Here is a 26,896-nt window from a genome sequence, read left to right as displayed (position 1 = left end):
ATGCATCTTAGTATAATGCAAATATATTAAAGAAGCATATATGTGTACTATTGAGCATTAACATGTGTTTCAGAGAGCAGGAGATATGATGACTAGTTGCCTATAAGTATTGTAATGGTGCAAAAAGTCAAACTTCAGAGGCATGTTATCATTTATCCTAACCTTTATTGGAATGTACATCCAAGTTTAGTTGCAGGAATCTGAGGGAACGGATGTAAGAACAAAACTGGACAAGAACATCTGAAACAACCACAACCAAATTCACTCTATCCGGATGGAGCAATTTAACTGGATAGTTTTTATTTAAAGGCCGAAATGAAATAGAGTAACGAGGCTGTTTTTAAAATGTAAGGAGTAAAAAGTACAGATAATTGCGTGAAAATGTAAGGAGTAAAAGTAAAAAGTCGTCTGAAAAATAATTACTCCAGTGAAGTATAGATAACAGAAATTTCTACTTAAGTAAGGTAACAAAGTATTTGTACTTCGTTACTTGAAACCGCTGCTTTGTATAGCGGGAGGCAAATGCTTGGGTCATGCATCAGACAATGACACCAATTACAGCAGTAAATCTAAATTAGAACACCCAAGAAAATGAAAGAATCAAGGTATTGAACATCCGGATGTTAATCTGACTGAAAAGCAAGGAACTTGATCTTTCCTTTGGCATTGTCACCATACGGTTGTTGTTTAACACCCCAAAATGCCACAATTCACTTACAACCTAAACCCACTCTGGATTCTGTCACAGCTGGCAACGGACAAGAACGGGAATGGTACACCATCACATGATACATGCTGGTGTCGTTCTACCTTCTCCACCACAGAGAACATCTTCACCTACGATGTGTGTGTGCTGGTTTTTCAGCTGCACTGTCATTAGGGCTATTCCAGAATACTCACACAGTTCCAGGTGCGCCAAGAATGTCTACATCCCTGGTAATGTGTGTATATATATCTATATATATATATATATATATATACATACATACACACAGGACTGTCTCAGAAAATTAGAATATTGTGATTTTCTGTAATGCAATTACAAAAACAAAAATGTCATACATTCTGGATTCATTACAAATCAACTGAAATATTGCAAGCCTTTTATTATTTTAATATTGCTGATCATAGCTTACAGCTTAAGAAAATTCAAATATCCTATCTAAAAAAATTAAAATATTCTGGGAATCTTAATCTTAAACTGTAAGCCATAATCAGCAATATTAAAATAATAAAATATATAAATATATATTTATATATATATATATATATTTATATAGTGTGTTTGTGTATATGTGTATTATACAGCACAGACACACACAAGTTTGGACACACCTTCTCATTCAAACAAATGGGGAAGTTTGTCCAAACTTTTGGTCTGGTGTGTGTGTGTGTGTGTGTGTGTGTGTGTGTGTGTGTGTGTGTGTGTGTGTGTGTGTGTGTGTATATATATTTATACAGTACACACTACCAGCTCAATGTTTGGACACACTTCCTCATTCAAGTCAATGGGAAAATGTGTGCAAACGTTTGATAGTATATAAACAGAATACATATAGAAGTAGGAGTTGGAATAATAAAATATTAACAATTTTAATGTGCTTTCAAGTAGTCAATTCCATGTTTTTCCTCTTCTATGAATTCACAATCGTGTATCTTTAATCAAATCAGTAGTTTGTTTGTGGTTGATGTGGTGGGGCCGTGCTGCAGTACCGCGGGCCTCCGCCGGGGGGCGCTGCCCCCGCAGCTGCTGAGTCTGCATTCCGCGTCTCCCCGGACCCCGGAAGCGCCGTGACCAGGACCAGCCGCCGCTCCGCTGCTCCCTCCGTGAAGCTGCTCCGAGAAGCTGCTCGGTCCCTCCACCAGCTCCTACACGTCCCTCGGTCCTGCTCTACCCCCCCAGCCAGCAGCGGCCCCGGCGCGGCCATGGCGGCGCGGCTCCCGGCCTGTGTGGTGGACTGCGGAACCGGGTGAGAGGAACAGCGACGCCCTGCACCCGGAACAACAGGCTGATTTATGGTCCCGCGTCACACCGACGCAGAGCCTACGGCGAAGGGTACGCGGCGACGCATACCTTACGCCGTAGACTACGCCGTAACCCTACGGCGTAGCCTGCGTCGATTTAACGCAGAACCATAATTTAGGCTTAATCCTCCGCATTTGAACTTAATTTCCGTACTTTATCAATATATATATGTATAGTAAGTTATCAAGACGACTAGGCAGCAGATTAGTGGGTTTATTCTGCCTGTTCTGCTCATCCCAGCAGTGTAGCTGCTGCAGCTAACGGCACTTCCTGTTGAGTCTCAGCAGAAAACCATTTATTCTCGTCAAAAACCTCCAGTTTTACTCGGATCTCCGCCACAGATCACGGCGTTGGCGGTTGCATCGTTTTGATAATCACATGCAACGTCAAAACATTAGTTTCCAGGCTCAGGTGCATTTATGATCTTGTATTTATGATGTCAGATCACTTTTTTTTTCTCCACCACATCCGTAAGAGTCAGTGAAGCCAAATCTGGTCTGAGGGAGCAGGAATATATGTGTGGAAATAAAAATAATATATGCTGCTTCCTAAACCCCTCTCTGACCATTTCAGATTTATAAATCCTGACGCCATCGTCGGGGATTGAGCCTGTTTGATCAGATAAAGTAAAAACTAATAACTGCATGTTCAGGTGATTATTTTGGACACACCTACAGGACTGTCTCAGAAAATGAGAATATTGTGATAAAGTTCTTTATTTTCTGTAATGCAATTAAAAAAAAAAAAAAAAAAACTAAAATTTCATACATTCTGGATTCATTACAAATCAACTGAAATATTGAAAGCCTTTTATTATTTTGATATAGCTGATTATGGCTTACAGTTTAAGATTAAGATTCCCAGAATATTCTAATTTTTTGAGATAGGATATTTGAGTTTTCTTAAGCTGTAAGCCATGATCAGCAATATTAAAATAATAAAAGGCTTGCAATATTTCAGTTGATTTGTAATGAATCCAGAATGTATGACATTTTTGTTTTTGTAATTGCATTACAGAAAATCACAATATTCTAATTTTCTGAGACAGTCCTGTATAAATCCTGACGTCATCGTCTGTGATTGAGCCTGTTTGATCAGATAAAGTAAAAACTGATAACTGCATATTCAGGTGATTATTTTGGACACACCTCAACTCCAGAACTTAATACCTCCGCCACATGTGTGAGTGATGGCTGATCCCTTCATCCTTCATTTTTCTAGTACTGGCACCTTTCATGACTTTGAACAGTTTAAATCTGGACTCATCAGACCACGTGAAGCTTTTTTTGTTTCCAATTGTTCATCCCTTACCCTGATTTTTAGCAGCTTCAACAATCTCTTTTGTTGGTTTTGGTTGATCGGTGTACATCAATGAGTTAGAAAACCTTTTTAACTGAGACCCTTTATGTTGTTTTGTCCTCCTCAGGTACACAAAGCTCGGCTATGCAGGAAACACAGAGCCACAGTTTATCATGCCTTCAAGTGAGTAACACAGAACGATGTACAATTGTATAAAATTAACTTGATCTGCTTAATTTTTTTGGTGAATTTGGCGAGGCTGAAACGTCCTTCCCATCTCATATTTGGAATATTTCGGGCATGATTGCACGCGTCAAGAGTTTTTCTAGCTTTGCAAAGTCAGATAATACAGAAACCACTCTTGGGGAAAAGTTGGAAAAGCGGCTCACTTTGCATTTCTTCCAGTTTGGTAATATCCTCTTCTGGCAGTTGTAAAGGCAGGTCTGGTTTTTGTGTAGAGCTGGTCTGGTGTCGCTGGAGTATGGTGGGCGGGGAGGAGGGGAGGTATTGCTTTTAAAGCGGCAAGATTTTTTTTTTTCCGACTGTAAAGTAAGGTGTGAAACGTGTTTTACGGACACGGTTCGACTGAGTAGCGGTTTCGTGTCTTTTAACGACAGGGTTCAGTGAGATAAACACCAGTTGGATCGTAAAGCTTGTATCTCTTTCTGGGAGAAAAATCTCCCCCGAGGGAAGAAAAGAAAACGGAGCGGGACTGAGAGGCAAACAAGACTTGGAGATGTCTGCACATGTATGGTCACATCAGCAAAGGCCGACGACTGGTTCCCTCTTCACTTGTGGCACTGAAGCCTCCCAGTTCATGACATCACTTCTTTAAATTCCTGCAAACAGGAACTGGTTTTCTCTATAAATGACTGCAGAATCCTGAAACTCGTGGAAACACCTTTTTTGGCCATGAATTCTCCAAATGTGTTGTCGTCTTAAGCTTCAGCCATGTCTTTTTTTTTATTGTTTAACGGGATTGAGTTGAAATTACTAAAATCTTGCAGCAGATTCCATCTGAATTGTTGCTTCAGAAGGAAAAACGAGAAATGCTGTTTAAAAAAACCCAAACAAACTTTTAATTCTTTAGATATCAACAAGTCCTTTCATTTCACTACACCCAAATGTTTTCATGGTCCTAATTTGCAGATATATTTTGACCACACGTATTTTGTTACCTGTGGTTTCTTTAACCTGTGTTTGATGGCCCAGATGTGGCCCAGATGTGCTCCGGAGTCCAGATGACATTGGTTTAGTCAGGTGTTGTCTCGGCCAGACTTGGCCTGAAGAAGGTTCAGGTTTGGAGCGTTTCTGGAGGGTTTTAGCCGTGTCCAGGAGTCAAACTGTCCTGTATGAGTCGTCACATAAATCTCCCCGCCTCCTCCTCATTACAGTTGATTAAGTCTGGGAATCAGATCCCCGTTAAATAGGGGTGTAACGATACACTAATCTCACGATACGGTACGATACACGATATTGAGGTCACGATAACGATATGATATTATAGCAGTATTTTTTTTTAACAACCTTGAATGAGGAACATATGACTGGAAAAAATTGTCTTTTATTTGAAAGACCCAAAATACAAAACAATGCTGTACGTTTGTCCTATTGTTACAGTTTCTAATGATTTATAACTGTTTAAGTTTTAAAGAGAAAGCCAGGCCAACCATTTTCCACAAACTGAACTAAAAGTAAATGTCAGGTTTGCATTTTGCATCTTCACTTTCATACAAGTACAAATATTTAGCCACAAACTGAATAGTTTCTCTCATGTATGACTTGACTTTTTTTCTTTTCCAGAAATGTAACAACTAAAATTAAATAAATAAATAAAAGTAAATAAATACATACAATTTTACATCATAAAAAAGATTGATTCATGCTCACCTTATAAGTGTAAGAGGAGATTTATTTTTGTTAAGGTTATTTTGGTAATTCAGGGTTGATTATTTTATAAATATATTCTTTATATTCTGATGTAAATCAGGGACTATAATGACACTAGTCAGTTTATCTGTAGTGATTAGTCTGTTTTAGATTGGGCGGAGTGATACGCCACAGTACGGCACTAGGTGCTGTGTTGATGTTCTAAAATCCTACACTGTTGAGGGACATTAAAGTACACTGGAACTCAGCAGAAGTTTCCCCGTGTTTATCCTACTCACGACCCCAAAAAGGTTTAATTTAATAAGGTAATGCTTAACTCTACACCAGCCTTACATAAGTAAAAGTTCAGAGCTCAAAACCCCCAAGAGTCCCGTGATCGGGACCAAAACGGTACTAGTTTCTTCTGAGCGGAGGAAGATTTTGGTCCGCGGGTCGAGGCGCGGTCGGATGATACTAGTCAACACAATAGATTAATATTAATAACCCAATATCAGATACAGTTTGTCACCTCCATGACACGTATCGTGATGTTTTTGTATCGCAAAATTTCGTGGCACGATATATTGTTACACCCCTACCGTTAAATGAGATGTTTCTGAGTTTATCAGCATGATCTGATGATGATGATGATGATGATGATGATGATGAACATGTCCAGGTATTGCGATCAAAGAGTCTGCCAAGGTTGGAGACCAGGCGCAGCGCAGGATGATGAAGGGAGTTGACGATCTGGACTTCTTCATCGGAGACGAAGCCATCGACAAGCCGTCGTATTCAACAAAGGTTGGTGGACGGGGCAGCAGATGGGAGTTGTCTCTCCGTTAGACGAGACCCGGGGGTCACGGTGTGTTCTCATCCACAGTGGCCCATCCGTCACGGGATCGTGGAGGACTGGGACTTGATGGAGAGGTTTATGGAGCAGATCATCTTCAAGTACCTGCGGGCAGAGCCTGAAGACCATTACTTCCTGCTGGTGAGACCGGGGATCCTGTTGAATGTGGGATAAATTAATGCTCCTTGGTAGCTTGAGTCAGAATCCATCTGTGTATCCTTGAAAATAATTTAAAAATGCTTAAAGTGCTCTGAAGCAAACTCCATCGTATCGGCTGATTTTCAGCTGCAGAACTTCTGTAGAAGTCGTAGCTTGTGCAAACAGAATTGATAAACCCTCTCCGACATCCTCTAGAGTTGTTTCCATAATCTTGAGTGCAGAGCGTCAGTTGTCTGTCCGTCTGTGATGTTTCCAGACGGAGCCTCCCCTCAACACGCCTGAGAACAGAGAGTACACCGCCGAGATCATGTTCGAGTCCTTCAATGTCCCCGGACTCTACATCGCTGTGCAGGTCAGTTCGTTGCAGGTCTCCACCTCCAAACACTAGGGGTTTCTATGGGGGGCTGTTGTTGAGGTTCCCCAGGGGTCAACCGTAGGAGCTAGACCAGGGGTCGGCAACCCAAAATGTTGAAAGAGCCATGTTGGACCAAAAAATGCTAATGTCTTTCCACACGACTCTTTTTGTTACGCAAATCTATGGAAGAGTATTAGGGCCAGGCAGGAGAAAAATAAAAATAATATTTTAGAGGAGGAAGATTTTTTTTTCATTATGCACTTCGAGAAAAAAGTCAACATTTCGTGAAAAAAGTCAATGTTGAGAAAAAAGTCAAAATGTCGAGAAAAAAGTTGAAATGTTGAGAAAAAATTGAGAAAAAATGCAAAGTTTTTACTTTATTCTTGAAATTGTATTTCAACATTAATCTCGACATTTTGACTTTTTTTCTCGAAGTGCACAATAAAAAAAAAATCTTCCCCTACTCAAATATTTTTTTCTCCTGCATGGCCCTGATACTCTTCCATGCAAATCTTCGTTAACAGAAATGTTGAAATATAATATTTATTCTACACATTTTTACAGCATTGAAAAACGTTCAGAATGTTTGTCATGTTTGTCCTCCTATTAAAACAAAAATATATTTCCCTCCCCCATCAATTTCCGCATGCAGCTCTAGAGCGGCGGGTTGCCGACCCCTGCTCTAGGATTAATCAACATGTTTAAATGTTACTTTTGACCCTTTAGTAGCAGGTTTTTGTAAAACCTGGAACATAAACTGTCTCTGAGCTGATTGTGGGTTCTAGTTGTGCTAAATCAACCTGCCTCATCTTCACTTCTTCTTTTCAGGTTTCTATCGTCTCTTTACTGTAGCAGTTCTCAGTTTGTCACTGAATCCTTTTTAGATGTTGAAACAGAATCTTTCTGTGTGTAGATGTGGCTTCGTTAGTCTTTTCTGATGATGATGTTTTGAATGTAACTGTGCATCAGGCTGTGCTGGCGCTGGCTGCCTCCTGGACATCCAGACAGGTGGGGGAGCGAACGCTGACCGGCACCGTGATCGACAGCGGGGACGGAGTCACGCACGTCATTCCAGTGGTGGGTTGTCATTTCAAAGCCCACTCTCCGACCCCTGACCCTAGTTTTGGCCCTGAACTGTTGGCCCGTTTGCTCTCCAGGCTGAAGGCTACGTCATCGGCAGCTGTATCAAGCACATCCCCATCGCCGGGAGAGACATCACCTACTTCATCCAGCAGCTGCTGAGGGAGCGGGAGGTGGGGATCCCTCCGGAGCAGTCGCTGGAGACGGCCAAAGCCGTCAAGGTGGGTGTGTTTGATGTTTGACTGCCCAGCTGGTCTTTAGTAGTTGTTTTGTCATGAAATCTGCAGTAAGAGGTCTTTAAAAGGAAGCATCTTCAGTCGCTTCTCTCATGTATTCATCTGTGTGGCCACCAGGGGGCAGCACATGAGCATTTGAAATGGACACATGCAGGACTCTCTCAGAAAATTAGAATATTGTGATAAAGTTCTTTATCTTCTGTAATGCAATTTAAAAAAACAAAAATGTCATACATTCTGGATTCATTACAAATCAACTGAAATATTGCAAGCCTTTTATTATTTTAATATTGCTGATTATGGTTTACAGTTTAAGATTAAGATTCCCAGAATATTCAAATTTTTTGAGATAGGATATTTGAGTTTTCTTAAGCTGTAAACCATGATCAGCAATATTAAAATAATAAAAGGCTTGCAATATTTCAGTTGATTTGTAATGAATCCAGAATGTATGACATTTTTGCATTACAGAAAATAAAAGGACTTTATCACAATATTCTAATTTTCGGAGACAGTCCTGTATATGATCGCCATATCTCTCAAGCATTTTCTTGTGGTCATTTCATCACTTTTGCAGGAGCATTCAGTAAAATCTCTGTAATGTTTTGTTTTTAGGAGCGATACAGCTACGTCTGCCCTGATCTGGTCAAAGAGTTCAGCAAGTACGACACAGACGGCTCCAAGTGGATCAAACAGTACACGGGCATCAACGCCATCAGCAAGAAGGAGTTCACCATCGACGTCGGTTACGAGCGCTTCCTCGGACCCGAGATCTTCTTCCACCCTGAGGTACGGCGGGTTTCAGTGCTCACATGTGGTTTCAGCAGTCGCCCACGCGCATGTTTCACTTCACTTTTGTATTTCGTGCAGTTCGCCAACCCCGACTTCACCCAGCCGATCTCAGAGGTGGTGGATGAAGTGATCCAGAACTGTCCCATCGACGTCAGGCGTCCGCTGTACAAGGTACACACGACACGTCTAATGTGTTTGGGGTTTCAGACCTTTATTAGGTTGTCAGGGATGAGGTTTATTGATGGCTGTGTTCACAAAAAGGCAGGAGGAGCGAAGAAACGAATGAAAAGCTTTATAAATAACCGTTTGTCACAGTCAGCTGTCACACGCTGACAAATAAGTGACACTCGCAAAAAGAGGAAAGTCATTTCAAGCCGTTTCCTCCCTGTTTTTATGTAGCTAAGTAATGGCAGCTGAGAGGAACCGTGGAGGTTAAATAGAGGAACAGAGGAACAAGAAACAAAAGTTTGCAATAAAACGTCTTGTTTCATGGAAATGTTTTCAGGGATGATAAACACAACTCTGGAGTTTTATCTTCGGTGAACTGTGATGCTGCGACGCCGCACCTGCACAAATGATTGTCATGAAAAACAAAAAGAAAACTTTGACGCAGCTTCAACATCACCAAAAGTTCTGTTTTAAATCCGCTGCGTTCAGGTACCAAATCCAGCAGACTGAAGTCAGAGTTTCCAGAGTTGGGTTTTAGGCGTGACGATAAAGTCACTTCATTGCTTGGCTTCTCACCAGTGTCTTTTTTTCTTTCCATCAATACTTTGTCTAGTCTTTAAACCTAAATTAACGGCTGCAAATGGACCAGTCTGGATTTGAGACCTGGCCATTATTTTGTCGCTGAGTCTTTACTTTAGTCCGATTTGGAAAATAAGCGAGCGGTCGGGGAAATCCCCATTCTGGGTCCAACACGAGCAGGAGGCCGGCGTTTTCACTCACCTTTGACTTCCTTTGTATCACTAACTCGGCTATAAACGTCTGTTCTTTTACCCACGTTGCCCCGATTTCTGAACAAATCGAAGCAAACGGCTTCCTCTCACTTCAGTTTCAAACGATCAGCTGTGTTGTGCCTCATTTTTAAGTGTTTAGGTGAGTAAAATGTAGTTTTCAGACCCGCTGGGTGACCAGACAGTCAGATCCTCCGTGAGCAGAGGTGGGTAGAGTAGCCAAAAATTATACTCAAGTAAAAGTACTGTTACTTCAGAATAATATGACTCAAGTAGAAGTAAAAAGTAGTCATCCAAATAATGACTTGAGTAAAAGTAAAAAAGTACTTGGTGAAAAAACTACTCAAGTACTGAGTAACTGTTGAGTAACGACTGATTTATTTTTTTAACACAACCATTCAAACAGACAAAAGTACAAAATAATCATCTTCAGGCAAATTAAATCAATAAAATAAATTAAAATTAATAAAAAAATAGCTTAAATTAAAATAATCTTAAAGTAAATCCAAGTACTTTAATAAATAATAAAATAAATAAAATAATATAAATAACAGAATAAAAAAATAAATCAAGCACAAGTAGCACAACATTTCAAGCCTTTGTACTTTTCTTTTTTAACCAGGCAGAACTAGAACAAACATGAACTCATAGAAACTCTGTGTGTGTTTGAGTCTGTGTAAATGTGACAAAACATGCAAAAACAAACATTTTTCCCAAAGAATCACTCAGTGATGTCAGGAGATTGACTCGTACGCGGATAAAAGGGATAAAAGAAAAGTAACAGCTCAACGTAGCCTAATGTAGCGGAGTAAGAGGAACAGTTTCTCCTTCACAAATCTACTCAAGTAAAAGTAAAACGTATAGTGATTCAAAACTACTCCTAAAAGTACAACATTTCCCAAAACTTACTCAAGTAAATGTAACGGAGTAAATGTAACTCGTTACTACCCAGCTCTGTCCGTGAGTCATGTGATGTGAACAGCCAAATGACTTGAAGACTCCCAGGCGTACGCTCAAACTTTGGCAGAAAAAAACTTTGATAAAAAATAATAATATATGCGACACAGAGCGTTGGTAGGAACCGATGGTCCCATTTCTCTTTTTTGTATAATTTTTAAACTTCAAATCAATAACATTTTGGGCCGGTGGCCACCTCGGGACCTGAATCATCTATTTACAGTCTTGAAACGTTGCCCGGAGGTTTATCAATTTGTGTTTCTGGTTCCCGTCTCAGAACATCGTGCTCTCCGGAGGCTCCACCATGTTCCGGGACTTCGGCCGGCGCATGCAGAGAGACCTCAAGAGGACCGTGGACGCGCGGCTGAAAATGAGCGAGGAGCTCAGCGGCGGGAAGTTAAAGGTGGGGAACTGAGGTGGCGGACGGGGAGACGGAGCTCATTTCCAAGTAAAAGTCAGTTTTGTTTGAGAGTTGTTTCTGTGTGCAGCCCAAGCCCATCGACGTGCAGGTCATCACTCATCACATGCAGCGATACGCCGTGTGGTTCGGAGGATCGATGCTGGCATCCACTGTGAGTGTTTCCGTCCTCGCCGCCGTTTTACGTTCATAGACGCGTGAAAAACCCAAGCTAACGGTCTGGGTCTCTCCGCTTCCGCAGCCCGAGTTCTACCAGGTGTGCCACACCAAGAAAGACTACGAGGAGATCGGGCCGAGCATCTGCCGCCACAACCCCGTGTTCGGAGTCATGTCTTAGGCGCGGCGGAGCTCGCTCAGCAGAGGCCCGACGGGGAACCAAGACACGAGCGGAGGAAGTTACAGCGAGCCTTTGCACGGATGCTCCGACAGACCCGGACAGAGCCACGGTGGACCAAACTAGCTCCAGAAGAGCATCCTCGCAATTTAGAGGAGAGAGGTGACTCGGCCCAAAGCGTCCTGAGACAAAATGTTTACTGCAAGTAGGTTAATAATAGGTGATAAATCTTTACTTTCTGCGTGCCTCGTTAATGTACTTATGGATTCTCACAGGGTTGTAATTAATCAACGTGTCCTGTATAAATGCTCTGTATATGGGTTGGGTTTCTTGCTGTATGTATGTACTCTTAAAAAAAAAAAAAAAAAGAAAAAAACGCTGGCGGTTGTTTCTAGTGCTTATATCAAAAATACTCTTCAAATTCCAGTGATTAAAACTCCAATTTGATCATGAAGCCATCAATCGGTGCAAACATGAGTCGTGCTGACCATTCCACTTCCCTTTTTGTGAGTTAAAAAAATAATAATAATAGAAATAACCCCCCCATCAGCACTTGGACTTTTCTTATAAATATAATTTAGCTCAGATGATGTTTCTCAGGTTTTCTCCTGCAGCATTGTGACTGTTACCGCTTTCCTCTGACTTATATTTTGTAATTTGTATGAATCACCTCTTGAACAACCCGTCTGGGGAAGAAAAAAGTCGTGTTAATTAATATATGAACGTGAATTTGAGTGACTGTTGTCGGACCATCACTGTTGCCTAGATCTCAGTAACTCTGGACAGCTTTGTACTGTACGAAATCTGGATTTCAATGCCGGCATTCCAATAAATGCCAAGGACGTATTTCTACGGTTGTGATGTTTGTGTTCTGGGTTATATTTGGGCGGGAGGGAATGTCTTGGCGCCTATTTTTACCATTAAATGACCCCCCTGTAACCGTATCCCTGCTCAGCTCGGGGATGCACATGTTTATTTTCACTCGACGCCTTCATGAAGCTGATCGGTTGCACCAGACGTGCTTTCAGCAGCTACGCGCAGCCCGCTTCATGTTTTTCAACAGCGAGTTTTAAGGACGCAGCATGAATAAAGGGGCGGTGGAGCAGAGCATGACCCCCACCGACAGGTCGAAGGTGCTGCTCTTCTTGGCTTTGTTCTTCGGGGCGGCGGGGTTTCTGTTCATGCTGCTCTCCTGCGGGACCGAGTACTGGCTCCTGGCTGCAGAATCCTGCAGCCGACCGGAAGAAAACCACGGAGGAAATGATCCCAGGCACGGGAAAGGCATCCTGAAGGTATTTGAGCTGTACGTGTGGCGCGTAGTAAGTTTATGGTGTTTGTGTTTGTGTGTGTTAAACAATCATTAACATTTTTTTCAAAAGGTCACTGACAAAAAAAACAAATCCAAAAAGGGAAAAAAAATAATTTGGGCAATATTAAGTACCCTTTACTAGTATGGTAGGATTTAAGAGGGAAAGCTGCAGTCAGGTCCTGCTGATCATCAGAGCTCTAGACCTTTTGTTTGGAAGTCCAGAGGATTCACTTATCTGTAGACAAAACGCTAAGAGGAGAAGATATAAGTAATGGTATTGGAGGAGCAGCTATTGCTGCAAATCAATAGGTTATGGTAAAATATGTACAGGACTGTCTCAGAAAATTTGAATATTGTGATCGTCCTTTATTTTCTGTAATGCAAAAATGTCATAGATTCTGGATTCATTAATAAGGCTTGCAATATTTCAGTTGATTTGTAATGAATCCAGAATGTATGACATTTTAGTTTTTTTAATTGCATTACAGAAAAAAAAGAACTTTATCACAATATTCTAATTTTCTGAGACAGTCCTGTATGGGTCAATGACGTGACGCCTATATTTTCTGATGAACAGATTTCTTTTCAATTCAAAAAAGGTTTAAATGGATAAAAAAATATCATATATATGACCTACTGGTCCCACATATGGACTCACTTGAATTTTACAAAAGATACTAGTTATTTGAGATTTTGTTGTTTTAAGCGTCAAAATGTCATGTGGTGCGACCGTCTGACCATGACTCTTGTTTTAAAAACCTTTTTTGAAATCACTCTAAATGTTTTTAAATCAATCTTCTGCCCTATCTGGCATGATTTCTGAAGTGTCTTGTAGTGTGTAAGGTTGCAACACATTTGTATTTATATTTCCATCATAATATACAAAAAAAGTTTGACTGATGTCCATTTTATGAAATATCATGTAATACTGAAAACTTGTAAAAAAAAGATGTCAAGATGTTAAGGAAATTAATTTATTTTAATATGAATCATGGTTGCACCACATTAGCTTTTTTAGGGCTAGTACCAATTCATCTTCACAAAAAACTCAATTTAAAGTTTTTATATGAATTTATGTGTACACAACATTCTTAATGTTTGAACTACTGCAATAGATATTCTTTTTTTATTATTTTAAAATTGACCTGTTGAAAATCCTTATTCGTCATTGACCCATATACACTAATTAAAAAAAAACTAATTTGAGTTCATACAGTACTGAGATTATTCACACATGGAAAGATGGAGATGAAAACAATCTTCTTGTAACATCTGAGACCCTACAAGCCTGGTCGACTGTACTGATAGAGCAGAGATGCCCAGGAGAAATCCTCCTCTAAAAAGGTTCACAGAACTGCGTCTGAACAAACCACAAGACTTCTGGTAACCGGTCAGAGGATCTGCCTCACACCCGTGTCCAACAGAAAGGTGAGGGCTGATGCTTTAGGTTTCAGCCTCAGGACCGGACCTGAGCCCCCACTGAGTCAACCCTGGACTCAGAAGACAAGCGTGAGGTTGGCTGACGGCGCAAGCTGTCAATTGTGTGTTGAATCATGGGAGTACTTGGTTCTGCCCAAATTATTTTCTTTTATAATAAACTTTATTTCTATAGCACCTTTCATACGAAAATCGCAGCTCAAAGTGCTTCACAGTCACAATACAAACATGTCAAGAACAATGAGAAATAGAGAAACAAACAACAGCAAATAAAAACAAAAAAACACAATTATTTAAGTGCAGTGATATAATACATAACCCTGACAAAATTCAGTTCCAAATTCCTCCACAGAACAACTACTAAGATAGGATAAAAGCAATGTTGAATATAAAAAGGTAAAAATACTGCACTGAGCCGTAGGCAAATGAAAAATAAAAAGATAAAAATATCAAATAAGTACAAGATAAAAATGATCATATAAAAACATTTAAAAGTATAAAAGTAATGCAGACAGTAAAAATCAATGATATATAGATAAAGTGGCAACTAAAGCGCGGTTTGTCACCCGGATATCTCATGCTTAAATGCTTGAGTGAAGAGATAGATATCTCCAAAAGACAACTTAAAACCTATCTATCTTTTCTTTTTTGCACTTTAACAAGTCAAATGTTGCTGCTCATCTGCGGTTCTGCATGGGTTTTAAAACATTTCTAATATTTAATATTATAGAGTATAGAAATATTGTGCACAAAGACAATGTAAATGTATCCATCCTTTTAGTTAAAATTCAACCATGCAGCACTGAAACACAAATAAAATTCAGAATTACTTCTACCGTTTTGAAGAGTGAAATTTAACAACCGGAGAAAATAAAGGTGGTCATTCCCAGTCAGCTGGTACGGTCCAAAGAGAAACCTACCAGTAGTTCCTGATTTAAAAAAAAAAAAAAAAAAACAGATGGAAAAATCAAATGTGCAACATAATTTATAGAATTAAAAAAAAAACACATCAGAAATGGGATCAAAGTTGGTGTTCAAACTTTAAAGCTGAACAAAGAAACCTCCAGAAATCCCCAGGGCTTCGTTGGGGTGGTGCTTGTTGCCTGGCAACCACTGTCACAGGTGTCCCGGACTGCAGCTCTCCTCCGCTTCTGCTGGTCCGTCTACACGTCTGCTCACGTCATCCCAAATCCTCGTAGAGGGGAGCTGGGCTCTGAAACACAATCCTGGAGCTGCATCTTGGGAACGTCGACCCTCCCAGTGTTTCCTCGTCTCATCTCTTTTCCTCCCCAGGAATCTCAAACTCCCCACAATGATCTTGGTGAGAAAAAATGGTTTCCTGCTCTCCATTTCTCTTTTCCTCTACATCCTTCACCTCTTCACCTAATGCTGCATGTTCAGCTTTGCTCTTTGTTTTCGTTTCACTTTGGGCATTGTTTTCATGGGTGAAGGTACAGAAGATGGCTTCTCAAGAATAATCCAATATTCTTTCAAATAAAATTGAAACTGAATCGCCAGCAGATAATGGAGGAGAGGATAGCGGAGAGGGAGAGGGGGGAAGGAAGGAAGAACGGCCAACAAGATGCCTGCATCAATCACAGCAGTGGTGACAAACGAGCACAATCCGCACGGCATCACCTGACGATTATACACCAACTAGCAACAAGCCAACACACCATCCCACCCTAAAGCCCCCCAAACACCAAATCCACCACCAGGTGGGCCCCGGCCCCACATAAGCCCCTTGAGGTCCTCGGTGCAGGCGAGGCCCTGACATCAGACACACCAACAACCAGGTCCACCAGGGCCCCCCAAGACCCCTCCGGCACAATAGGGCCTAAACACCTCCACGATCAACAGCCAGCCCTCCTCCATCCCAGTCAAATACATCTAACTTTCCTGATTATAAGTTTGTGTGTGTCTGACTGCATTTTCTTTTTCTCTTTTTTTTTTTTTATTATTTTTTAACAACTTTATTTATCATTTTTCCATATAAAAAACATCGCCATCATTAGTTATGCATTTCTTACAAAAGTTGTAACCCCCCCCCCTCCAGGTGGCGTCCCCACAAACACATCCAAAAAAAAAGGGAAAAAGGACAAACAGGAAAGACTCAAATCTGTGTCGTTCATTAAAGTCATAACACCAACATTTTGGACCTTTGGCATAGAAAAAAAAAAATTTTGGCAAAAAAGTTAGGCAAAAGGCAGGCTCTTGATATGACTTATGAACTGCGACTGCATTTAAACAATAATTAAACTGATTTTTTTTAACACTATATTGACATTTTTTCAATTATTACAACAATACAGTTATATCTGTTAATAAAATGTACAATAAAGTAGAAAAAACTAAGAAAAACATAATCATAGCAGACATAAAGATACATTCAACAGAATCATCCAGTACAGGTCCCAATGAATTACTCCTCATAAAACGCATGAACTGTCCCCAGATTTCCCAAAAGTCATCAGATTTCCCTTTCATGCTATATGTCAATTTCTCTAATGCAAGACAATTTGAGAGTTCTTTGTACCGTTGCTTGATGTCTGGTTTGTCTGGGTTCTTCCAAAACAATGCTATTGTATGTTTAGCCTGGAGAAGAGAGTAAGTTATCATACTCTTCTTTTTACTGTTTATTTTTAAGTTATTAGGAAATATACCTAAAATACACAATTGTGGACAAATAGGAATATCTTCTGAGATAATCTGGGATAAGATACCAAGTACTTCTTTCTAAAACTTTGCGATCTCTGGGCATTGCCATAAGCAGTGACATAATGTACCGCTCTCCATGTTACACTTTACACATTGGTTCGGTATATTAGGATCAAAACGATTAAGTAGAGAGGGAGTAATATACGTTCCATAAGCCACTTGAATTGTAATAATTTGTATCTGGTATTAATCGTCTGTGTTTGGGCCTTGTAGCAAGCCCTCTCCATTAAACTGATATTTTAACGTTCTGGAAGAAATCAGCCGATAGAGAAAGTCCTGAAGAGATCTGGACTCTCCATGACTGAGTGATGTTCAGTGATGATCCATAAATCTGTTCTGGACTCGACCTTGATGCTGAACTTTCCTCATCGTACTGAGATACAACACAAACGCACTGTTTCAGCATTTAATCTGTTGTCTCTGACCACTTTGCTCCGTCAGACTGGGGATGATGTCAGGATCTTCCACGAAGGTTTGTTCTGGCATTGCTCCTTCACGGCCTCTTCTGCTGACTACTCCATCTGGGACCTCTGGATCTGTAAGGTCACTTGTTTTGTAACGTAAAAACGACTAAACGCCGCTCTCAACTCTTAATAACGCATCTCTCTTTACCTCCCGTCAGCCAAACCTCCCCTCTCCAAGGCCTGCCGGACTGCCTTCCTCTTCCCGTTTCCTGTTAGGGAGCCGTCGGGGCTGGAGCCGGGCGGTTTACCCTCAGAGCCCTACGAACGCCCCTCCGCCATCGGTTGGTGCACTGAAAAAATAAATCTAAGCGCATGTAAAGATAACATATTTAAATCTATGATATTAACAATTAAAAATGAAGTTTGTTGCTTTACATGAATACATTTAGTTTTGAACTTAATCTGCCTTTGTTCAAAAAACAAGACATTGTGCATTTTTTCCTAAACAAGCAGCATTTCTGTGAATCCCAGGCTATCTTTTCATTTACACACAAACAACAAGCAAAGATCTTGTTGTATTTACTTTTCCTTTAACAATTTTAATCTATTGGGCAGATTGGCCAACGTTTAGATGAAACATGCTTTATTTGTAAAAAATATCTTGCTTGATCTGCTTTAAAAAAATTAAGGCGACTTTTTCGCATGAGATTTTTATGTAGATCAAGAAAGACTAGTCTTTGTATAAACTACTTAAATTCTAGTATGTAAAAATTCATTTTCAAGTAAAGTCAATTTTTTTTTCTCTCTTTTTCTTTTTTTTTCCTTTTGTTCTTCTTTTTTTCCCCTTTTTTCTTTTTCTCTTTTTTTCTTTTTAAAGTCAACTTAATTTTGATAAAGTAAACTTAACACAATTAAGTTGACTGTACCTGCAAAATGTATTATTTACATACATAAAATTAAGTAGTTTATACAAAGACTAGTCTTTCTTGATCTGAATAATAATCTCATGCAAAAAGTTGACTTATTTTTTTTAAGTAAATCAAGCACAATATTTGTATCATCAGATGTTCTGGACTAAATGTTGTTAAAATAGTTCTGATGTCCGATCTCTCAGTTTTCAGGACCTTCTGGAGCATCTTCCTGGTGGCTGGGGTGACGGCGGTGGTTATCGGTGGGCTGCTCGCCATCTGTGCCGTCACACTGACCAATCACAAGCTCTGCAGAGTGGGCGGGGCTCTGCAGCTTTCTGGGGGTAAGGACCGACCTTTCTATCAATCAATCACATTTTATTTGTATAGCACCTTTCATCCAGGTACATGAAATACAAACTGCTTTGACATTTTGACTGAAAAATAAGCATAATAAAAACAAAAATAAAAACTGGGAGACCAATGCACACTGACATACAATATAGTTAATTAAAATTAAATAATGATAAAAGTTCAAGAATTAAGGCTAAACAATAATCAGTCCATAACAATAAAATATAATAATAAAAACATTACAAGAAATAGATAAATAAATAAAACAAATACCTCTAAAAAATGTAAAACAGAATAAAACTATAAAATTTGATGCTAGATAAAAGCCAGACCAAAGAGATTAGTTTTTAGTCTACGTTTAAAAATGTCCACATTTCCAGCTCCTCTCAGATTCTCCGGCAGGCTGTAGTACTGTAGTATTGTAGTACTGTAGTAATGTAATACTGTAGTACAGGCTGTTCCACAGTTTTGGAGCATCGTGGCTAAAAGCAGCATCACCAAATGTTTTAGTTCTACTCTGTGGAACAGCTAAAAAGGAGTTCCTTCCTGGTTCATAGAACATCTCTGAAATATACTCTGGTGCAAACCCATGTAGCGCTTTATAAACTAATAAAATAACTTTAAAATCAACACAAAAACTAACCTTTGTCCCTGCAGCCAGTGTCCTCTCCTGAACAGCTCAAATGTCGTGGTAATTTTGACATGCACGCCTCACTGACTCACTGAGTATTTACTAAAACGAGAGGGGAAAGCCCCTGCTAAGAGGTCAGGTGGTGCAGAGCTCCAGGGAATATGCTGGATCTCCCCTCTGACAAACCAATGGCCAATCTCCTGAGTATCTCCTGAACGATGGACCCCCAAAAAACGAGCTAGTTTGACCTGAGGAAATTACCAAACCAGTGGTGACTTGATACAGAATCAACCCACTGCTAAACAGTGTTCATTTACGGTACCTGAAGAATATAAAGAAACTGAAAGAATCACCCCAAGTCAGAGAGGAGCCACTGGGACCGAACACCATCACTTTACAGTTTAAAGCATTATGGGACATCCAGGCTTCAATATCATTGAGGCATACAAGGAGGAATGCAACTGAAAGCATCATTCTGCTTTAGTGGTGCATACACTTGATTATCATCAGCATAACTGTAGAAGGAGACACCGCTTTCTATGAATACAAGTAAATAAAGTAAAAAAGCAAAAGTGTTGAAGTGCCGATTTTTGAGCACTGTAGCAACTATAGAGGCCCAAAGCTGAGTAGCCAAATAGTGAAGATGTGGAAGAGAGTAGTGGAAGCAAGGCTAAGGAAGGACGTCCCCATTTCTGAACATCATTCTGGTTTCATGGCAGGAAAAAGCCTTTCAGATGCAATAATTTGCTTTAAGAATGCTGATGGAGAAGTATTGAGAATGATGGAGTGCCACGGGAGGAGCTGAGATTTAGTTTGAGGAAGTCTGTTGGAAGATCTGTACGAGAGCAAATTAATACACTGCAAAAACTCAAAATCTTACCAGGAATATTTGTCTTATTTCTAGTTAAAATGTCTAATTTTTAGTCAAAAAAAATCTCATTACACTTAAAACAAGACTCATCACTGGAAAAAACAACAATTTTCACCTGTTTCAAGTAGATTTTCACTTGAAATAAGTAGAAAAATCTGCCAGTGGAGATTTTTTTGATAGTAATAAGAAGATAAATCTTGTCCTACTGGCAGATTTTCCTACTTATTTCAAGTGAAAATTTACTTGAAACAGGTGAAAATTGTCAAATAAGTTATGTTTCTGGTGATGACTCTAAATGTTGAAATAGCAGTAAAACCACATCCATTGATGAAATGACATAAGGGATGGAAAGGGGGGATGGCAGTTTTACAGGGGGGAAGATTTTAACCGTTTTTATTTCAGGGGATGCCATCCCCCCTCAACTCGAGTACTGCTTATCCGCCATTGTTGTAGCGTAATATAAATTTAGCGATAGTTTCAGTCTTTCTGGCAACGCTGTGTGGTTTAAAAATGACAGCACTGAGGAAAAGACAGGAAGCAGAGCTGAAAATGCTGAGGTTTTCCTCAGGAGCGATGAAGAAGGATGGGGTTAGAAATGAACACATCAGAGGGACGGCTCAGGTTGTTTGGGAGACAAAGTCGGATGAAGATGGTTTGAGAATCTGCAGAGGAACGATGGATGGACGCTGGAGCTACCTGGGTGGCAAGAGGAAGACTGAGGAGATTGGTCAAACGAAGACCGTGAAAGGACAAGATGAAATCTGAAGCAACGTTTGACTTAAAGGGCACCTATTATGGCGTCTAATACCTATTTTAAACAGGCCTTGAATGTCTTAAAAACAAGCTTTTGATTGTTTTTGCTAAATAAATTAGAAATTCAGCCTCTGAGCCATGTCTTTGTCTTCCCAGTCTCTAACCTCATTATCTATGCAGGATTCTGAGTGGGCGGGGCTATGATAATGAGGCTCTGTGCTGATTGGCTGCCTGAATGACGCGATACACCGCTATGAAAAAATGGCAGAAGCTCCGGCCGGTGGAGTTAGTTGTGGGGTTGGTTTCATGCATCGGAGGCCAACTTATGCAAATTGCGCCCGTCGTTACGTAACAACGGGAGCAGAATCTAAACGGCTCGTAGATCTAAATCACACTTGATAGCTCATCCGGGCAGCTGTACAGACACTGCAGAATCTGGTTGCTTTCCTCCTTCTCTGAGTTGGCAGGCTGAGGGGAGAACACTTTATATATGTTAAAGCAAGAAAAAACCTGTTTTTCATAATGGGTCCCCTTTAACTTCAGCTGTTTTAATTGGACATTTCCACTCTATAACTGAGTCACAGGCTAAATTCAAGTGGTTTAAAGAATTAACAAGAAATATCCTCTTAATTTCACCAAATACATTTTAAACTAATGCAAATTTAAACAGTTAAGGGTAAAAAAATGCATTTGATAATAGTTTCTGAATTGTCGATGATCTAAAATACCAACACGAACAATGAAAGTAGTTGACTGCGCCCTCGGCGGGTGGAACTGCTGGGTGAAGCTTTAAAAGCCCTCCGGTTGTGAGAGAGCTGGTGTTTGCTGAGTGTCTGTCAGAATATGATGAACAACACAGGGTTTCTGTTCCAGGAAGCGTCTGTGGTGTCAGCGAAGTGTTGGTTGAGGCTCCTGGCTGAACTTGGAGCTCTGAATGCAGTTTAGAAACGTTTCCCCGAGCTCCGGCTGACCTGAAACACTGCTAACCTGTCACTCATCCACTCCACCGCTGAGCCAAACCTCTGCACAAATCAAGGCTCGCTTAAAGTGCAAAAAGAAAAACCCAAAAAAGAAACTATTTTTGAGCTTGAAAATGTTCTTCATGTAGGGGAAATTGCAAAAATAACAAATAACAAGGCCCAGGTGTGATTTTTGAAGGCACGCCTTTGTAAAGCGGTGACAAAAATGGTTAAAATGTTGTTTGTACAAGTTTTCATTTCCATCTCCGGTGCAGAATATAAATATAAAAAATGCGAGGTCAGTCAGGAGTTGTGCTTCTTCTCATTTACAGTTAATAGAAACACAACAGCTTTGAAGATCGCGGGTGCTTCATCCAAACTAATAATAGTACACAATTTCTTCTTTCTTCTTTGAGCGGTTAAGACGGAAAGTAAACATTACCCGCTGGGCCGCTAAAAACTCCTGCAGGTTTGCAGCCGTCCCACGGAGTGACGACTAAAGACTAATAAGTGGCACGCTGACAGAACAAGACGCACGGATCACAGGGAGGGGTTGTGTTCAAGGACCGGATGGCAGGTGTTGTGTAAAAGCAGCTCTGAATGAAACGCTGCACGTCTAGAATCCGTCAGCTTAGAAGAAACGTTGCTGCTTTATTAAAATCTGCCGTCGATCTGATGAAACGCTGTTAAAAGTGGAGGCTGAAGAGTCAGAGCTCAGGTGTTTGACTGTGTCTCGTCCAGAGGTGTCAAAAGTATTCACATTCGTTACTCAGGTAGAAGTATAGATACTAGAGTTTAAAAATACTCCTGTAGAAGTTGAAGTATCAACTCAAGTGTTTTACTCAAGTAAAAGTATAAAAGTACTGGTTTCAAAACGACTTAGGGCCCGATTTACTAAAGGTTTGCGTGTGTAAAAACGTGTGCAAACTTGACATCACCCGCAAACCAAAGTGCCAGCTGATCTACTAACAGCGTGCAAAGAGGACTGCGTCTCTGAAATGAGCAAAATAGCACACGCAATCCATTTAGTACTTTTGCCCTGATGAATAATCAATATGGGGCGTACCCACCAGAAATCGCTAAATACTGGGAGGGAAAGATGCAAATTGGTCCATTTACCACCCGCAATGAGATTTACCAAGCCTGAAAGTTTTTGCGTGGATTGTGATTGCGTCTGTATTTAATACGTTCGAAAGGAAGGTGCTAATCTCCACATGCAAAAGGAGAAATATTTTATTTGAATGTTAAATCGAGTATTATTCAGAAAAAGGTTGCCACAGGAGGCACATTCATTTTTTTATTTGTGATAATAAATAAATCACGTGTTTTCATGGAGAAAAAAGTGTTTCTTATTGTGCGCCTGTTCTGCAGTTGTCATACCCCGGTGTTGTGCCGTATTCAGCACCCCTGCCGTGAAAAGCACCCCCTCCTCTGACAAAAATGATATTCTCATTCCGTGTCATGTTCTGTTTAGCGTCCAGTTTTGTGTTAATGATTCATGTTTAAATGCGCTCATGGATTCCACAATAGTCATACTTTCCCACAATCACAGTCACAGATAACAAAATCGGGTAAATGGTTATTGATGTCATTAATTAATAGCCTGCTTACTGTGTTGTCTTCCATAATATTTGTAAATATATATAATATAAACTCCTAAGTATGTGTTTGTGTGAGTGTGTATATATAAATATATTGAAGTGTCAGTGTGTTGTTTTTTTTCTTGGTCTACTTATCATTGAATATACGAGGGGGTGCTTTTCACGGCAGGGGTGCTGAATACAACAAGTTGCCTCTTCCACTAATATCTCTAACTCCAACTCGTCAAATTTCATTTTGCGCTTGCGACTATATCCTGCTTTCCATCCACTCTCCATGGCGCAAAGTTTGCGCCGCAAACCGTAAGACACGCAACACCTCATTTAAATACTGCGGTTTGCGCGTGTTATCAATTGCGCACGCAATCTTAGTTGATCACCCGCAAAACACACAACAACAGCACGCGCAAACTTTTTCAGTGCACACGCAATTTAGTACTCTTTATTTAGGATCTTAGTAAATCGGGCCCTTAAAGTATAAAAGTAAAAGAAATGTAGGGGGAAAAAAGCCATTAAGGACAAAAGCCATTGAAAATTAATGCAAATATATTAAAGAAGCATATATGTGTACTATTGAGCATTAACATGTGTTTCAGAGAGCAGCAGATATGATGACTAGTTGCCTATAAGTATTGTAATGGTGCAAATAGTCAAACTTCAGAGGCATGTTATCATTTATCCTAACCATTATTGGAATGTACATCCAAGTTTAGTTGCAGGAATCTGAGGGAACGGATGTAAGAACAAAACTGGACAAGAACATCCTTCATTGTGCCACAACCACAACCAAATTCATAATTTAACTGGATAGTTTTTTTTTTGAGGCCGAAATGCAATAGAGTAACAAGGCTGTTTTTAAAATATAAGGAGTAAAAAGTACAGATAATTGCGTGAAAATGTAAGGAGTAAAAGTGAAAAGTCGTCTGAAAAATAATTACTCCAGTGAAGTATAGATAACCAAAATTTCTACTTAAAGGAGCATGAGGCAGGATTGAGGCAGGATTTATGAAAAAAAATGCGTATACGTTTTAAGTTTTCTAGTAATAATGTCAGATGAAGCGTTCCAAACCAAAAAGAATGAGCCCTCTAGCACAGTGATTCCCAACCTGTGGGCCGCGGCCCCCTTGTGGGCCGCGAAGGTATTGCATGTGGGCCGCCAAATCATTTCCAAAAAAGGATGATTTTTGTGTGTGTGTGTGTGTGTGTGTGTGTGTGTGTGTGTGTGTGTGTGTGTGTGTGTGTGTGTGTGTGTGTGTGTGTGTGTGTGTGTGTGTGTGTGTGTGTGTGTGTGTGTGTGTGTGTGTGTGTGTGTGTGTGTGTGTGTGTGTGTGTGTGTGTGTGTGTGTGTGTGTGTGTGTGTGGGGGGGGGGGGGGGGTGGTTAATATAATTATATAAAAATATACAGAATAATGTTTTAAATGTTAGAACTCAGTTATGTTTAAAATGATATTAAAAATGTTTAAATTTTAATTATTTAGTTTTGTTTTCCTTCAAGTATTAGACATGTGACAAGCAAATGAGCGATAGGAACTTTTGTTATCGGTCGGACCACTTTGGAGCGGGACTGCATTGCACTTGACTTATTTACGTTTGATGCTGATACCTGAAACTGGAGTATAAAGATGGATAACTGGCTAGCAACAGGGGGAATTAAAAAGTTTGGAGGTGGGCAGCAAACATTTTTGAGACATAAAAGTGGTCCCTGAGTTGGAAAAGGTTGGGAACCACTGCTCTATTGTATCTCTCCGTTGCCTTGAACAGGCTGTGTGCTGCAAAATGTGCTGCAATTGTGACCGGAATTTCCCGCACTGTCCTGCGGATGTGACGTCACATGACGCTGCATGTGCGTTCTCCCCGTTCTCCCGTGCCGGCTTCCCTGTTGGCTGCAGTACCCCCGACGACCGTCGTAGCGCTAATGAGTCTCATTTCTTATTCTTGCCTCAAGCTCCTTTAAGTAAGGTAACGAAGTATTTGTACTTGGTTACTTGACACCTCTGGTCTCGTCCCCGTCAGGAGTGTTCCTGCTGGCCGTGGTGGTGATGTACCTGATGTGGACGCAGGTCCTGGACACTCTGGAGCAGTTCGCCCTCCACCAGAGAGTCTCCCGCTGCCCCTTTTTCCACCTGACCGTCCAGCACGGCCCGTCCTTCCTCATGGCTCCGGTGGCCGTCTTCTTCACCCTGCTGGCCGGCCACCTCTTCATCCTCGTGGGGCGACGTGTCCAGGGAACGCAGTCGCAGGACGCACACAAAACCTCAACAACGGAGTTGTGAACCCAGATCTGTCAGGGAATGTGGACGAGTCGCTCCTCCTTTCCATCGGGACGGTCAAGAAGTTGGGTTTGACTTCACAAGGAAGCCTCTATTCTCGCAGGAGGACTTCTGCGTGTCGGTGGTTGCAGACGCGGCAACTGCAGTCTGCAGCCACCAAGGAAAAGAGCCAAATGTTTAGGCATTTTTTGCTGTAGTGAAGCGTCTTAGGTGTTGTTGTTGGGATGATTTTCATCCATCGTCTCCAACTCTGAGGGAGCTGAACAGGCTCTCGTGCTGCACTGTGTTTCACGTCCGTCCGCAGATTTGTAACGTTTAGGTTTAGGACCAGTCAGCTTGCATCTGTTGAGGAGGACTGTTGTTAATTCTGAGGAGTTTTTACATCTGTCCTCGGTGTTCAGTTGAACCAGTTCTTTAACATAACCAAGAGGCCAAGAGGAGATCCAGTTAGAAAGGTTTGGTTAATGTTTGGCATTTTTGACAGTTTTCATTATTACTGTTCTAACTTCATTAAACTCGTGATTCCGTACGAAAAGTCAGACATCCAAAGTCAGAGTTTGAAAAGCTCATGCTGGAGCTGAACATGGGTCTTAACATGAGTCCACTGTGCTTTGATTAAATTAAATTGCTTTTAAAGGCACACTATGTAATGATTAAACGGTCCCAGCTATCAATCCTGTGTTGTGATGTCATTCCGGTCCATCAAAGACGGTCAAAGATATTTCCACCTCACAAACACATCTTCATTTTTTCATTTTGAGTCACTCAATGACTCAAAATGAATACAAAACTATAGAAAGAAAAAGAGCAGCATTGACACCATATGATAATAAAAGATGAAAAAAACACTCCCATCAGCAATAATGATGTGAAACTTTCAATTAATCCTGGCCATTACAAATAATTTTTCTAATCTATTCAACAGATCCGTCGTGATTAACACCTCGACACTTTCACTCTCCTTTCATCACCACTGATGAATGAATTCTGACAAAGGTAGAGAGAGGAAACGTGCTGCGCTGCTGCCGCTGAGTAGATTGAGTGTGAACGCAGCTGCCTGTCATGAAGACACAAGGTTGAAGCTCTCAAACACTGGGTCAGACTTGTGGAGATAATAATAAATTAGACTGTCATAATCCATTTTCTGACAGGAGGGACGCCTCACGAGCCCCGAGCGCAGAACCCAGAGCGGCCACTAGAGGGCAGTGTTTGCTCAGTTTTAACAGCTGTCTGTCTGTCTTTTCTTTCAATAAATCTTTTCATCCTCAAAGATGTTGGAAAACTTCACTTTGAGCTGAAAAGTTGCAGCGTCCACATCAGATTAGACCCAGGAAGGGATGGAGCCATGC

At 40.6% G+C, this 26,896-nt stretch overlaps 2 protein-coding genes across 2 annotated transcripts; both read left to right on the top strand.

The window, feature by feature from the left end:
- Positions 1 to 1,756: 1,756 nt before the first annotated feature.
- Positions 1,757 to 12,180, top strand: LOC133424919 (actin-related protein 3-like). The gene is made up of 12 exons (XM_061715501.1): positions 1,757 to 1,970; positions 3,453 to 3,508; positions 5,874 to 5,998; positions 6,078 to 6,188; positions 6,463 to 6,558; positions 7,531 to 7,638; positions 7,719 to 7,862; positions 8,493 to 8,666; positions 8,748 to 8,840; positions 10,860 to 10,985; positions 11,071 to 11,154; positions 11,242 to 12,180. Exons 1-12 carry the CDS (start codon positions 1,927 to 1,929, stop codon positions 11,335 to 11,337), a joined length of 1,257 nt encoding a protein of 418 aa, XP_061571485.1. The 5' UTR covers positions 1,757 to 1,926; the 3' UTR covers positions 11,338 to 12,180.
- A 135-nt stretch (positions 12,181 to 12,315) lies between these two features.
- LOC133424920 (transmembrane protein 182-like) lies at positions 12,316 to 26,215 on the top strand. The gene is made up of 5 exons (XM_061715503.1): positions 12,316 to 12,626; positions 17,240 to 17,336; positions 17,421 to 17,543; positions 18,317 to 18,454; positions 25,291 to 26,215. The coding sequence occupies exons 1-5, from the start codon at positions 12,417 to 12,419 to the stop codon at positions 25,548 to 25,550; spliced, it is 828 nt and encodes a 275-aa protein (XP_061571487.1). The 5' UTR covers positions 12,316 to 12,416; the 3' UTR covers positions 25,551 to 26,215.
- Positions 26,216 to 26,896: the final 681 nt, after the last annotated feature.

This window comes from Cololabis saira, chromosome 24 (assembly GCF_033807715.1).
Source record: "Cololabis saira isolate AMF1-May2022 chromosome 24, fColSai1.1, whole genome shotgun sequence".
Taxonomy (NCBI): domain Eukaryota; kingdom Metazoa; phylum Chordata; class Actinopteri; order Beloniformes; family Belonidae; genus Cololabis; species Cololabis saira.
This window is presented reverse-complemented; position numbering and strand designations above follow the sequence as displayed.

Bases quoted from the DNA above. Each gene is read 5' to 3' on its own strand.
- LOC133424919 (XM_061715501.1), top strand. From the start codon at position 1,927: ATGGCGGCGCGGCTCCCGGCCTGTGTGGTGGACTGCGGAACCGG. The intron at 1,971-3,452 runs GTGAGAGGAACA...TGTCCTCCTCAG, and splicing joins GTGGTGGACTGCGGAACCGG to GTACACAAAGCTCGGCTATG. The intron at 7,639-7,718 runs GTGGGTTGTCAT...TTTGCTCTCCAG, and splicing joins TCACGCACGTCATTCCAGTG to GCTGAAGGCTACGTCATCGG.
- LOC133424920 (XM_061715503.1), top strand. From the start codon at position 12,417: ATGAATAAAGGGGCGGTGGAGCAGAGCATGACCCCCACCGACAGGTCG. The intron at 12,627-17,239 runs GTATTTGAGCTG...TTGCTCCGTCAG, and splicing joins ACGGGAAAGGCATCCTGAAG to ACTGGGGATGATGTCAGGAT. The intron at 18,455-25,290 runs GTAAGGACCGAC...CGTCCCCGTCAG, and splicing joins GGCTCTGCAGCTTTCTGGGG to GAGTGTTCCTGCTGGCCGTG.